This window comes from Hemiscyllium ocellatum, chromosome 11 (assembly GCF_020745735.1).
Source record: "Hemiscyllium ocellatum isolate sHemOce1 chromosome 11, sHemOce1.pat.X.cur, whole genome shotgun sequence".
NCBI lineage: Eukaryota > Metazoa > Chordata > Chondrichthyes > Orectolobiformes > Hemiscylliidae > Hemiscyllium > Hemiscyllium ocellatum.
The window spans coordinates 96,431,710-96,444,334 of record NC_083411.1 but is presented as its reverse complement, the minus strand read 5'-3'; the positions used below and the strand labels follow the sequence as shown (position 1 = coordinate 96,444,334).

Below are 12,625 nucleotides of genomic sequence, written 5' to 3'. Positions count from 1 at the left end.
TTACTTGGGATTAAAATGTTTCAAAGAAATTGTTTGTGGTTATTTCAGCTGTTGTCTTTCGTGATTAAACATTTTGACTGTCTTGTTATGAGGGTGTAGGTGTGTTCCACCTTTTGTTTTAAGAGACTAGAAGCTGGCACAGTGTGCTGAAAGAATTTAAATTCTAACATTTATGAAACCATTCGTACAGCTGAGTTGCTATAGTAACAAATTTGAATTTGGCCAATCAGTTTAAATTATGGCCCAAGAACCAAAATCCAATTGAATTTGATTCGTGTTGTGATTACATCATCAAACCAATGAAATGATCTGATGTTTTGGGGTATAAATCCAGACCTTTGGAACATTTAGGGGGAGAACTGCCAAGAAAACCCCAAAGTGTAGACTGCTAGCCAAATAGCTCTCTGAAAGGTATCTGTCCTGCAGCAAAAGACAGACGACACAGGAAGACCCAGATAAAAATCTAAAGGAGAATCGACATCTGGCTGGTTTGAAACTTCTTTTTTTTTTCTTTTTAAATAGTGATCGGGTTTTATTTTCAATCGGACCAGTATTGTAGAGTGGGAGGTAAAAGGTAAAGAAGTTGTAAATAGCTGTTGTTCTAACGTTCTCTAGACTTAAAGAATAAAATTGTTAATTTTCATTAGTGACCTCTAGGATAGTTCTTTGCCTCTTGAAATTTAAGATTATGGTGTGACTTGAGTTTCTCTGTGCCTCTGTTTTAAATTTAGAAGGGTTCACCCCATCTCAACAGTTTGGGGGTTTTCACATGTGATTTGAACATGTTTAGACAGATTTGAATAGACTTGGTATGAAAAAGCCCAGTAGATTTAAACAATTGCCAGTTATGTCCTAGATTTTTAAATAAAACGTAGGTGAGACAACTTGTTTAATTTCTGTGACTTGTGTTTGCTTAAATTTAAAAGTGAGAGAAATTTCTTAAAATTGTTAGAGGTTTTAGAGTTTGAAGATTATTTCCAAGTTTGCCAAGAAAGTTTAGGATGAAAAGACTATATACTCCAAATTAGCAAAGAGGTTAGAATTGGATTTGAGTAAAAAATTCTCTATTCCTGAGATGCTGCCTAACCTGCTGTGCTTTGACCAGCAACACATTTGCAGCTAGAATTGGATTTGACCAAGTACAAAAGTAAAGCTGAATTTGTAAAGGAATTACTCAAACACTTGGGTGTGTCAGAAACAGACAAATGCAGTAGAGTTAGAAACACTTAATTACAATTGAGGAAAACTGAGTTAGATGGAGGGAGTGAGAGGAAAAAAGAGCATGTTCTTAGCTGTGCAATAAAGAATTTGAACTTTGAAGTTGTGACTTAGAAAAGTCAAGTTAACAGGATGGAGATTAAAAGAGAAAGTATACATAAATATGTCAGAACTCAGCCACATTTTAAGATATCAAAACCTTTTTCATTTGAGAAATTGGCTAGGCATAGGGGGTGGCCTGAAGATTTATGGGTAATGCTAGTTCATACTAAACTGGTAGGCAGAGCTAGTTAGGTATTTGCAGTGGTCAGATGAGGGGTCAAGAGATTGTGAAGAGGTCAAACAGGCTATTTTATGTGCTAATGAATTGATACCAGAAGTGTACAGCCAGTGGTTCAGAAATGTAAAGAACCAAGGCAGATTTGCATGGCGTTTGAAAGAATTAAACAGTCATTTTGATTGGTCTTAGCACGCATCTGAGGTTCTGAGAGATTATTCTGCTAGAGGAGTTTTAAAAACTCACTTCCAGAGATAAGAATTCATGTGGAGCAACAAAGTTCAGGAAGTGAGAAGGGCAGTAGAATTAGCAGATGAGTACATCTCGGTGCATAAGACACCTTCCGGCCAGATTTTTGTCCTGTGAGGGATAGAAGTTGGGAGAAGGTGAAATCCTACTCTAAGTGTTTACAACATGTTTACCAAAAAAAAAGCCCAAGTAGGTGGAAAGAAGGTGAAAGGGCTCCAGTATTTCCACTGTGGTAAAGTAGGACACAAAGTCATGGTGTTAGTTGTTAAAGAAAGGCACTGTGGAAAAATGTGGTAAAAGAAGCTAAGCCAGTGGCATTAGTGAAAGCAGTAAAGGAAACTCCCCCCAAAAAAAGCCAAGGAGAGTGCACAGACTAGGCAGGGGTTGGGTATGGACTTAGAGATTAGGCACTAAAGAATTCACCTCTGGGTAAAGTTTAGTCAGAACAGTGAGAGAAGCACAAATTAATTTTGAGAGATACAGGATATAACCAGTCTTTAATAGTAAGAGGTAAGCAAATTTGCACTCTTTCTGACCTGTTACCTGAGAGTATGATGATTTGTGGATAGATGAACAGGGAAATGCTAAATTTCTGAGAGATCAGGTTGAAGTACCAACTCAAGACTGGGGATGTAACAGTAGGAGTGATTGACAGAGTCACTTCTAGGGATCCAGTTTGTTCTTGGGTACGATTCAGCAGGGTCCAGGGTGGGACTGACACCACCCCTTTGTTGAGGAGAAGCCCATGGAAGACCAAGAAACTGAGCTAAGAGAAAATTATCCTGGTATTTTCCCAGACTGTGTAGTAATAAGATCCCATGATCATAAGTCACAGCACGAAGCAAAATTTAAAGACAAATATGAAGAAGTTTAGGTTCAGTTAGCAGACATGCTGTTTAACATTTATTGTCCAGGGAAAACCTGAACAGGTACAGGGTCAGACAGAAGTGTTTGGTCCTGGAAAGGCTAAGAGTCTTGCAACAGCAAGACAAGACGATAAAAGATATTTAACATTATATGGAAATGGGCTGGAGCACCAGCTTGCGTTGCTGGTAGCATATAGACAGAAAGTGTCACAGGTAGCACATTAACTACATGTAGGCAGTCACCGAGGGGTACAAAAAACTCAGACTAAGGTACAAAAATGTTATTACTGCCCTGGAATACACAAGGATGTGGTTAACTTTTGCTGTACATGTTATACCTACCGTTTGGCATGTAAGCCACAGGCGGTAATTGATAAGTCTACCAGATTTTCGGAGGCAACTTCATTATGGAATATTAAAACAGAAAGGGTAGTAGAGGAGTTAGTAGCTTTCTTACGTGGTATTGGCTACCCACCGATTCAGTTGGACCAAGGGTCTAAATTTATGGCTAGGCTGTTTAAGGAGATCATGGATAGTTTACATATACAGCACTTTAAATCAAGTGCGTATCATCCTGAATCCCAGGCTTAGGAAGGTGGCATCAGTTAATGAAGACTATGTTGAAAGCATACTGGCAGGATAACCTAACTGATTGGGATAAAAGGTATCCCATTTGTGTTATTTGTCGTTAGAGATGCCCCCATCAAATCTACTCCATTTACTCTCATTTGAGTTAATATTTGGTCATGAAGGGAGGGGCTCTTTAATTAACCTCAGTGAAATTGACAGGACCAAATCTGGAGATTTCACACTTAGATTATGTATCCGAGGTGAGGGAGAGATTAACTCAGTAGGTGACTTAGCCAAACAGCACCTAAAGAAGGCACAATCTAGAATGAAGCAGGTGGGGTGGCATGGTGGTTCAGTGGTTAGTACTGCTGCCTTATAGCCCCTGGGACCTGGTTTAGATTCCAGCCTCGGGCGATCAACTGGGTGGAGTTTGCACATTCTCCTTGTGTCTGTGTGGGGTTTCCTCTGGGTGTTCCAGTTTCCTCCCACAGTCAGAGGTTGTAGGTTAGGTGAATTGGCTAGAATGAATCAGGTGGCAGAAAAAGCTCTTAGATTCTGATGTTTTCCCAGGGGGAATAACATGTTAATATTGTTACCAGTGATAGGAGATCCCTTCAAAGCCAGGTTTAGTGGTCCTTATCAAATTGAGAAAAAGTTGAGTCAGGTGAACTACCTGAAAGATGCCATTTAGAAAAAACGTGTGTTATATGCACATGTTGAAAAAATTATGAGAGAAAGAACTGGAGAAACAGGTGTTAGTTATTGCCCTGCAGAATGAGGAATCAAATCCAGATGTGGATTTTGATGTGCCTCAAAAGAGGTTTAAAAAATGAAGTCGTTGACAGTTGGGATAGGTCAGTAAACTATGTCTCAGGAGCAAAGAACACAGCTGAAAGGTTCATTACTGTAGTATGAGGACATATGTAGCAATCAGATGAAGAGGACTAATGCTATTGTACATGATGTAGATGTAGGGAATACTGTTCTGATAAAACATCTACATTGGCTTAATCCTTTCAAAGCCAGACAGGTCCAGAAGGAGTTGGAGGCCATGCTCAACGAGGATATCATCAAACCAAGCCAGAGCAAGTGGAGTTCGCTGATCGTCTTAGTTCCCAAACCAGATCGGACTAAACTATTTTGCATGGATTATCGGAAGCTCATTACAAAATCTGACTCATATCCAATTCCAGGGCTGGAGGACTGTATCGAGAAAGTTGGATTTACGAAATGATTATTGGCAGGTTCCTTTATCAGAGATGGCAAAATAAATTTTTGTGTTTGTAACCCCAAATAAATCACTCATCTATATCAATTCAAAGTGATGGCCCTTGGCATGAAGAACGCACTCGCCACATTCCAAAGACTCTCGAACAGAGTTGTGGCTGGGTTAAGAAACCGTGTCGTCTATTTGAATGATGTAGCGATCTTTAGAAAGTCCTGGAAAGATTACTTGGTACAGTTGGCAGAGCTCTTTGTATGAATGCTAGGGGCCTAACAGGGAAGGCTGACAGACTCAGGACACTTGTTAGGAATATGGGACTGAGATATCATAACAATTACAGAAATATGGCTCAGGGATGGACAGGACTGGCAGCTTAATGTTCCAGGATACAAATGCTGCAGAAAGGATAGAAAGGGAAGCAGGAGGAGGGGAGGTGGAGTTTTTGATCAGGGATAGCATTACAGCTGTACTGAGGGTGGATATTTATGGAAATACATTCAGGGCAGTTATTTGGTTTACATGGAGAGGAATTTGTTAAGTATGTACAAGAAAATTTTCTGATTCAGTATGTGGATGTACCTACTAGAGAAGGTACAAAACGTACCTTGTTTAGTACAATACTAAACTAGTATCTTTGCATCAGTATTTACTGTGGAAAATGACATGAAAGAAAGAGATTGTCGGGAAATAGGTGGTGACATCTTGAAAAATGAGCATATTGTAGAGGAGGAAGTGCTGAATGTCTTGAAACGCATAAAAATGGATAAATCCCCGGGACCTAATCAGGTGTACCCTAGAACTCTGTGGGAAGTTGGGGAGGTGATTGCTGGGCCTCTCGCTGAGATATTTGTATCATCAATAGTCATAGGTGAGGTGGAGGTTGGCCACTGTTTAAGAAAGGTGGTAAGGACAAGCCAGGGAACTATAGGCCAGTGAGCCTGATGTTGGTGGGCAAATTGTTAGAGGGAATACTGAGGGACATTATGTAAAAGTATTTGCAAAGGCAAGGACTGATTAGGGATAGTCAACATGGCTTTGTGCATGGGAAATCGTGTCTCATAAACTTGATTGAAATTTCTGAAAAAGTAACAGGATTGATGAGGGCAGAGTGATAGATGTGATCTATGTGGACTTCAGTAAGGCGTTTGACAAGGTTCTCCATGGGAGACTGGTTAGCAGGGTTAGATCTCATGGAATACAGGGAGAACTAATCATTTGGATACAGACAGAGAGTGGTGGTGGAGGGTTGTTTTTCAGACTGGAGGCCTGTGACCTGTGGAGTACCACAAGGATTGGTGCTGGGTCCACTATTTTTCATAATTTATGTAAATGATTAGGATGTGAGCAAAAGAGGTGTAGTTAGTAAATTTGCAGAGGTGTAGTGGACAGCGAAGAAGATTACCTTAGATTACAACAGGATATTGACATGATGGGCCAGTGGGCTGAGAAGTGGCAGATGGAGTTTAATTCAGATAAATGAGAGGTGCTGCATTTTGGGAAAGCAAATCTTAGTAGGACTTATACACTTAATGGTAAGGTCCTAGGGAGTGTTGCAGAACAAAGAGATGTTGGAGTGAGGTTCACAACTCCTTGAAAGTAGAGTCGCAGGTAGATAGGATAGTGAAGGCGGCGTTTGGTATGCTTTCTTTTATTGGTCAGAGTATGGAATACAGGGGTTGGGAGGTCATGTTACAGGACATTGGTTAGACCACTGTTGGAATATTGCGTACAATTCTGGTCTCCTTCCTATCGGAAAGATGTTGTGAAATTTGAAAAGGTTCAGAAAAGATTTACAAGGATGTTGCCAGGATTGGAGGATTTGAGCTATGGGGAGAGTCTGAACAGGCTGGGGCTGTTTTCCCTGGAGCATCGGAGGTTGAGGGGTGACCATATAGAGGTTTACAAAATTATGAGGAGCATGGATAGGATAAATAGACAAAGTCTTTTCCCTGGGGTGGGGGAGTCCAGAACTTGAGGACATGGGTCTCTTTTATATCTTTCCCCTCTAACCCTAAACTTAACGGGCAACTTTTTCACACAGAGTGGCACATATGTGGAATGAGCTGGCACAGGAAGTGGTGGAGGCTAGTACAATTGCAATATTTAAAAGGCATTTGGATGGGTATATGAATAGGAAGGGTTTGGAGGGATATGGGCAGGGTACTGGTGGGTGGGACTAGATTGGATTGGGATATCTGGTCGGCATGGATGGGTTGGACCAAAGGTCTGTTTCTGTGCTACACATCTCTATGACTATGAGAAGCAAAACTAGAAATAAACTTAAACCTGAATTTGCAAAAGCAGCAGTGATGTTCTTGGGACATAACATCGATCATGGAAGGTTGACTCTATGGAACGCAAATACGAAGGCCATCGAGGAATTTCCACGACAAACTCAAAGAAAGAGATTCTTGGGACTTGGTGGATTCTATCGGATGTTTGTTCTGAACTTCAGCAGTGTAGTGGCACTGTTAACTGATTTGCTGAAGAAGAACACAAAGTTTCGGTGGACAGAACAATGCCAGGAGGTATTCAACCATTTGAAAGCAATATTAACCACTGCACCAATTTTAACTACACCAAACTTTTTGAAACCTTTTAAAGTTGCTATTCATGCAAGTGACATAGGAGTTGGACTGTACATGTTGTGGGTCGTAAGAATAATTGCAGCTGTGTTATCGTGGATTTAACTGAAAGTATAGATGAGATTGGTATCTATTCAATGTTATATATATGTGGAATAAGTTAATATGAACTTCAATTAAAGTAATATGTATGTCATGATAATGTAGTTAAGGAGTAGAAAAAAATCCATATTTTCATTATGGTGGCTCATTTTTTCTTAAGCGGGAGGAGGTGTTATGAAGGTGTTACTGCGTACAGTATCTTTAAGAGAGACCAGAACCTGGCACAGACTTCTCGGCACAGACTGTGCTAAATGAATTTAATATGTAACATTTGGCTCTGAAACCAATAGTGCAGCTGAGCTTCCACGGTACACAAGTAATTTGAATTTGGTCAGTTTAAATTTGCCCCAAGATACCAAAATCCAATCAAATTTGAATTTAGTGTTTTGATGATATCAAACCAATGAAATGATCTGATGTATTGGGGTGTACAGCAGGAAATTTGAACATTTATGGGGAGAACTGTCAAGAAAACCAACAAGTATAGACTGTTAGCCAAAAGCTCTTTGAAAGGTACTTGTCCATAAAAAATGGTGTGCAGCAAAAGACGGAAGATGAGACAACCCAGGAAAACCCAGAGTAAAATCTAGAGTGGAATCGACAAATCTGGCGAGAAGTTTTTTTTTGTATATCTTAAAATTGTGTTTTTTAAAACATTGGACCAGCATTGTAGAGTGGGACGTAAAAGAAAGGAGTTGTAAATAACGTTCTCAGTTGGACTTAAAGAATAAAATTGTTAATTTTCAAATAGTGACCTCTGGGATAGTTCTTTTGCCTTTCAAAATTTAACAGATTACAGCACGAGGTGAACTGGTGTGTGTCGGGTTTAAATTAACAGAGGGATTTACCCCATGTTGTAACTTTAGAAGTACATGGATGAAGCTTGTCCACTGGGTGCTTTGCTCAAATCACATCAAATTGGAATTCTTGAAGTTTGATGATTTAACCCTATGGAGGTTTCCATAGGGTTTTTTGCAGAAATTGGTGCAGGGGTTGGCCATGTGGCACCACCATTCAATATGATAATTGCTGATCATGCAATTTCTATATCCCACTCCCATTTTTGTCCATCTCTCTTTTTCACTCAGGTCCCTGTTGATTACTTTGTTTAGATGAATTCTTGTTGTCTTCTTTAGATATCATAGAACTCCTACAGTGATGAAAGAGTCCATTTGGCCCTTTGGGTTCACACGGACCCTCTCAATAAACAATAGGTGCAGGAATAGGCCATTCTGCCCTTCGAACCTGCACCACCATTCAATATGATCATGGCTGATCATCCTTAATCAGTATCCTGTTCCTGCCTTATCTCCATAACCCTTGATTCCACAATCCTTGAGAGCTCTATCCAACTCTTTCTTAAATGAATCCAGAGACTGGGCCTCCACTGCCCTCTGGGGCAGAGCATTCCACACAGCCACCACTCTCTGGGTGAAGAAGTTTCTCTTCATCTCTGTCCTAAATGGTCTACCCGTATTTTTAAGCTGTGTCCTCTGGTTCGGCACTCACCCATCAGCGGAAACCTGTTTTCTGCCTCCGGAGTGTCCAATCCAATCAATCAGATCCCCTCTCAGTCTTGCCATCCTGTCCTCGTAATCCTCCATTTATCAGAGATAAACCACCTGATTCTTCGGTAATATATGACCTAGATCTTTATCTAGTGTTATTGGAAGCCAACATAGGTATTCTCTCAAGTATGATCTGGGTATACTTGTCCATGAAAAATAGTTAGCATTCAGGTGCAATGAATGAGTAAGATGACAAATGGAATTAAATTAGAGTTTTAAAACAGGGAAGCTAGGTTACAATTGTACAGGATGTTGGTAAGGTCTAACATGAAATACCATGTAAGATTTTGGTTTCTACATTATACAAGGAAATTCTAGAATTAGAGGCAGTTCAAAAGATATTCCCAAGTGAGAGTCCTGGGATGAAAGACTTGACTATTAAGAATTGTGAAACAGATTTGGCCTTCACTCATTAATTTAGAAGAACTTATTAGAATATTAAAGATTCTGAAGGGTCTTAACATGGTAGGTGTTAAGATGTTTTTACTAGAACTAGAATTCATTTCGTCACATGCTCAGATGAGTACAGTGAAAAGTTGATAGGTTGCCACTTACAATGCCATGTTAGATACAAAGCTACCTAGGTACAGCTTCTTCAGTTACAAGATTAGTTTGTATAACAATGTCACCAACACACAGTACCATCTTAGGTGTACAGTTGAAGTATAATCCTTAGTTACAGGATACAGAAATGAAGGAAAAAAATTTTAGGTTATATACAATATAATCATAGGTCAAAAAAGAAACCAAGAAACAAATTTAAGAATGACAAACATCAGCCTTTCTCCAGATCAATGCAGGGGATCTCCATGTGGTCTGACTGCTGGAGGCCGTCACACTCCGCATTGGGCTGCTGGTATCCCTGTTCGAAGCAACTGGGGATCGTTGGCAGAATCTGGAACTTGAGACAGTGTTACAGAATATGTATTGTCACTTTGTCCCTGAGTTCAGATTCCTGCATAGAATGTCAGGGATTCTCTGCCCTCCAGGTGTGAAGTCTAGATCAGTATGTAGAAGAGGTAGATAATTGAAATAGAATTGAAAGCTAGATGTCTATTGATAAACAATTCCAATATTGTCATGGACACATACATCTGTAATGGGTAGACTGAGCGAGGTCAAGTAGAAACTTTCCCTCTTACTAGTTCATTCACCATCTGCCCATTCTGGCAGCTATTTTAGGGATTTTGCTAGCTTAGTTGATAGTGATGCTACCAAGCATCTTGCTGATTGAGGATTCAGTGTGAGAGTATTTCCTGTACCTTTTCTAAGTTTAGCGCTGCCTCCTCGTACATGACTCCTAAGCACACTAAAAAGAAACAACATTCTTTGTACATATGGTTTTGCAAAAAGCAATTTAGGATCATATACTTAAATAAAGATATCCCCCACTCTGAACTCCAGTTGAACCTTATTATATAAGATATACTTTACCCCAGGTACCAACTTAGTAAATCTCTGAACTGCCTCCAATTCATTTACATTTTGACTAAATAAAGAAACCCATCTGTGCATATATATAAAGCAGAATATTTCTACTTTCATGTTCAATTCCTTTCAAGAAAAGATTGCATTCCATTAACTTTCTTGACTTAACACTTGTTGCATTTTGTTTTGTGATTTATGTATTAAATACCTGGATCCCTGCAAACCTCAAAATTCTGAAGTTATCCTCAGTTTAATACTACCTGAGTAAGTAACCTTTTCTTACATTATTCTATACCAGCCAGATTTTTGATAAATTATACCTATGTCCATCAGGATCCACTCAACATACTTTCCTCCCTATTTTTGCACCATTTGCGTTAATGCACAGTGCCTTTATCAATGACTTGGATGAGGGAAATATAAATTAGAGGTCCACAGTCCCAGGTTTGATTCCAGCCTCGAGCGACTATGTGTGGAGTTTGCACGTTCTCACTGTGTCTGCGTGGGTTTCCTCCCACAGTCCAAAGATGTGCAGGTCAGGTGAATTGGCCATGCTAAATTGCCCATATTGTTAGGTGCATTAGTCAGAGGGAAATGGGTCTGGGTGGGTTTCTCTTCGGAGGGTTGGTGTGGACTGTAGAGAATCTAATATTCATTACGCATTGCCAAACAGAAGACTACCAATTTACATGCACGGTTTTCTGCTAACCAGCCAAATTCTATCCATGTTAAAATGTTAACCCTTTTAATGGGCTCTGGCATTGCACAATAACCCTTTATGTAGGCACTTTATCAAATGCTTTCTAGAAATCCAAACAGTATATCAACAGTTTCACCCTCACACACATCACATTACTCAAACAAACCAAGGGTGGGCTATTTGGTCCCTCAAGTCTGTTCTACTATTAAATGAGCATTGTCATATTCACAGTTCCTCCTCATTCCTTTTGATGCATTTAACATTAAAAAAAATTGATTCTGAATATATTCAGTGATTTTGCCCTGCAGCAAAATGCATAGCTCCTGAAATATGGCATAATGCTACTGCTTCAGTCACTGTTTGTAGCAGCTTTCCAAATGAGCATCTCCGTGTTATTCTCCTGCCTTCTCCTTAAAATCATCCACATTGTTCCTTTTCAAATAAGCTTTCTTTTTTGAATACCCAGATTGAATCTGACACCAAAATCTTAGGCTGTTCATTCCAGACACTCACTTTTCCTTCTGGCGGAAAAAATTCCTTAATGTCTCTTTTGCTTCTTTACCAATAACAAGACCATAAGACATAGGATCAGAAATTAAGTCATCCAGCCTGTTCTGCCATTCAATGATGTCTGATAAGTTTCTTAACCCCATTCTCCCCATAACATTTTACAATCAAGAACCGATCTGCCTTCGTCTTAAATATACTCAATGACCTGGCCTGCACAGCCTTCTGTGGCAATGTCATAGATCCACCACTCTCTGGCTAAATATGTTTCTGTCTATCTCCATCCTAGAAGGTCTCCCCTTTACTCTAAGGCAAACACAGTACAGGAGACAGAATCCCCATTATAACAGAAACAAAGAACTGAGAATGGGGCCGTACAGGAGTGTACTCACGTCGCATTAATTAAAAAAAAGAACTACCCTCAAAAGTATTTAAAACATATGAAATGTCAACATTAAGAAAACATGGGATCCAATATTCGACATTTATTTTTGTTAGAGTAAAAAATGAGGTCTGCAGATGCTGGAGATCACAGCTGCAAATGTGTTGCTGGTCAAAGCACAGCAGGCCAGGCAGCATCTCAGGAATAGAGAATTCGACGTTTCGAGCATAAGCCCTTTATTTTTGTTACCATATATCGGAATTATGCCGTACAAGTATCAGTATTTGTATACATTAGCTGTATTCAGAGATGGGAGGTGCCTTGTACGGAAGTGCCATGGCGTACGGCAACACTCTCATCGGGAGGCGCCATCTTGTACGGCACCGCAAGCGCCGTTGACAACGTTGCGCCCTCACCTGGGAAACGGAGAACTCTTGATCAAATATGGCGAAGCTGAGCGAGCATGGAATTCGCCTCAGTGCGGTAAGCTGACAAATAACGAGGCGGCCGATCGGAATCTGACGGGGGCTGGTTTGCACATCTGCCGAATAACCGCGATGATGTTTTATTTTTGCTCTTCAGATGAGCCCTACCTACTTACACACGAACTCGACCAGTCATACCTGGCCTTTCAGCGCAGTCGCCGAACTGATCGGTAAGGCACCGCGCTGACCTGTCACTCTCAGCTCACAGCTGCACGTCCCTGTCGCGCAGCCTCGCCGCTGGTCGCGACCGGAATTTAACAGCCCTGACATCGTGTATTTGATCGTGTCCCAAGTGCAGGGGCAACCGAACTTGTATGGGGGGGGGGTGGGGGAGAGGGAATGGATAAAGGGGAGGGCTGACTGGCTGATCAGGCCCCTGTGGAGGGCGGGCTCTGCCATCAGGGGCACTTGACTGACGTTTGGATCTGGCCCATCAGAGGGCGCGGGGGGCGGGTCTCAAGGA

General features: G+C 40.6%; 1 protein-coding gene across 1 annotated transcript in view; it reads left to right on the top strand.

Annotated features, from left to right (window-relative positions):
* The first annotated feature begins 12,066 nt into the window (after positions 1-12,066).
* Positions 12,067-12,625, top strand: part of zgc:152774 (uncharacterized protein LOC553526 homolog) — a 132,782-nt gene continuing 132,223 nt past the window's right edge. Inside the window, exons 1-2 of the mRNA XM_060832740.1 lie at positions 12,067-12,160; positions 12,260-12,332. Of these exons, the coding sequence (XP_060688723.1) occupies positions 12,122-12,160; positions 12,260-12,332 (112 nt within the window). The 5' untranslated portion in view covers positions 12,067-12,121. The remainder of the gene's footprint in view (positions 12,161-12,259; positions 12,333-12,625) is intronic.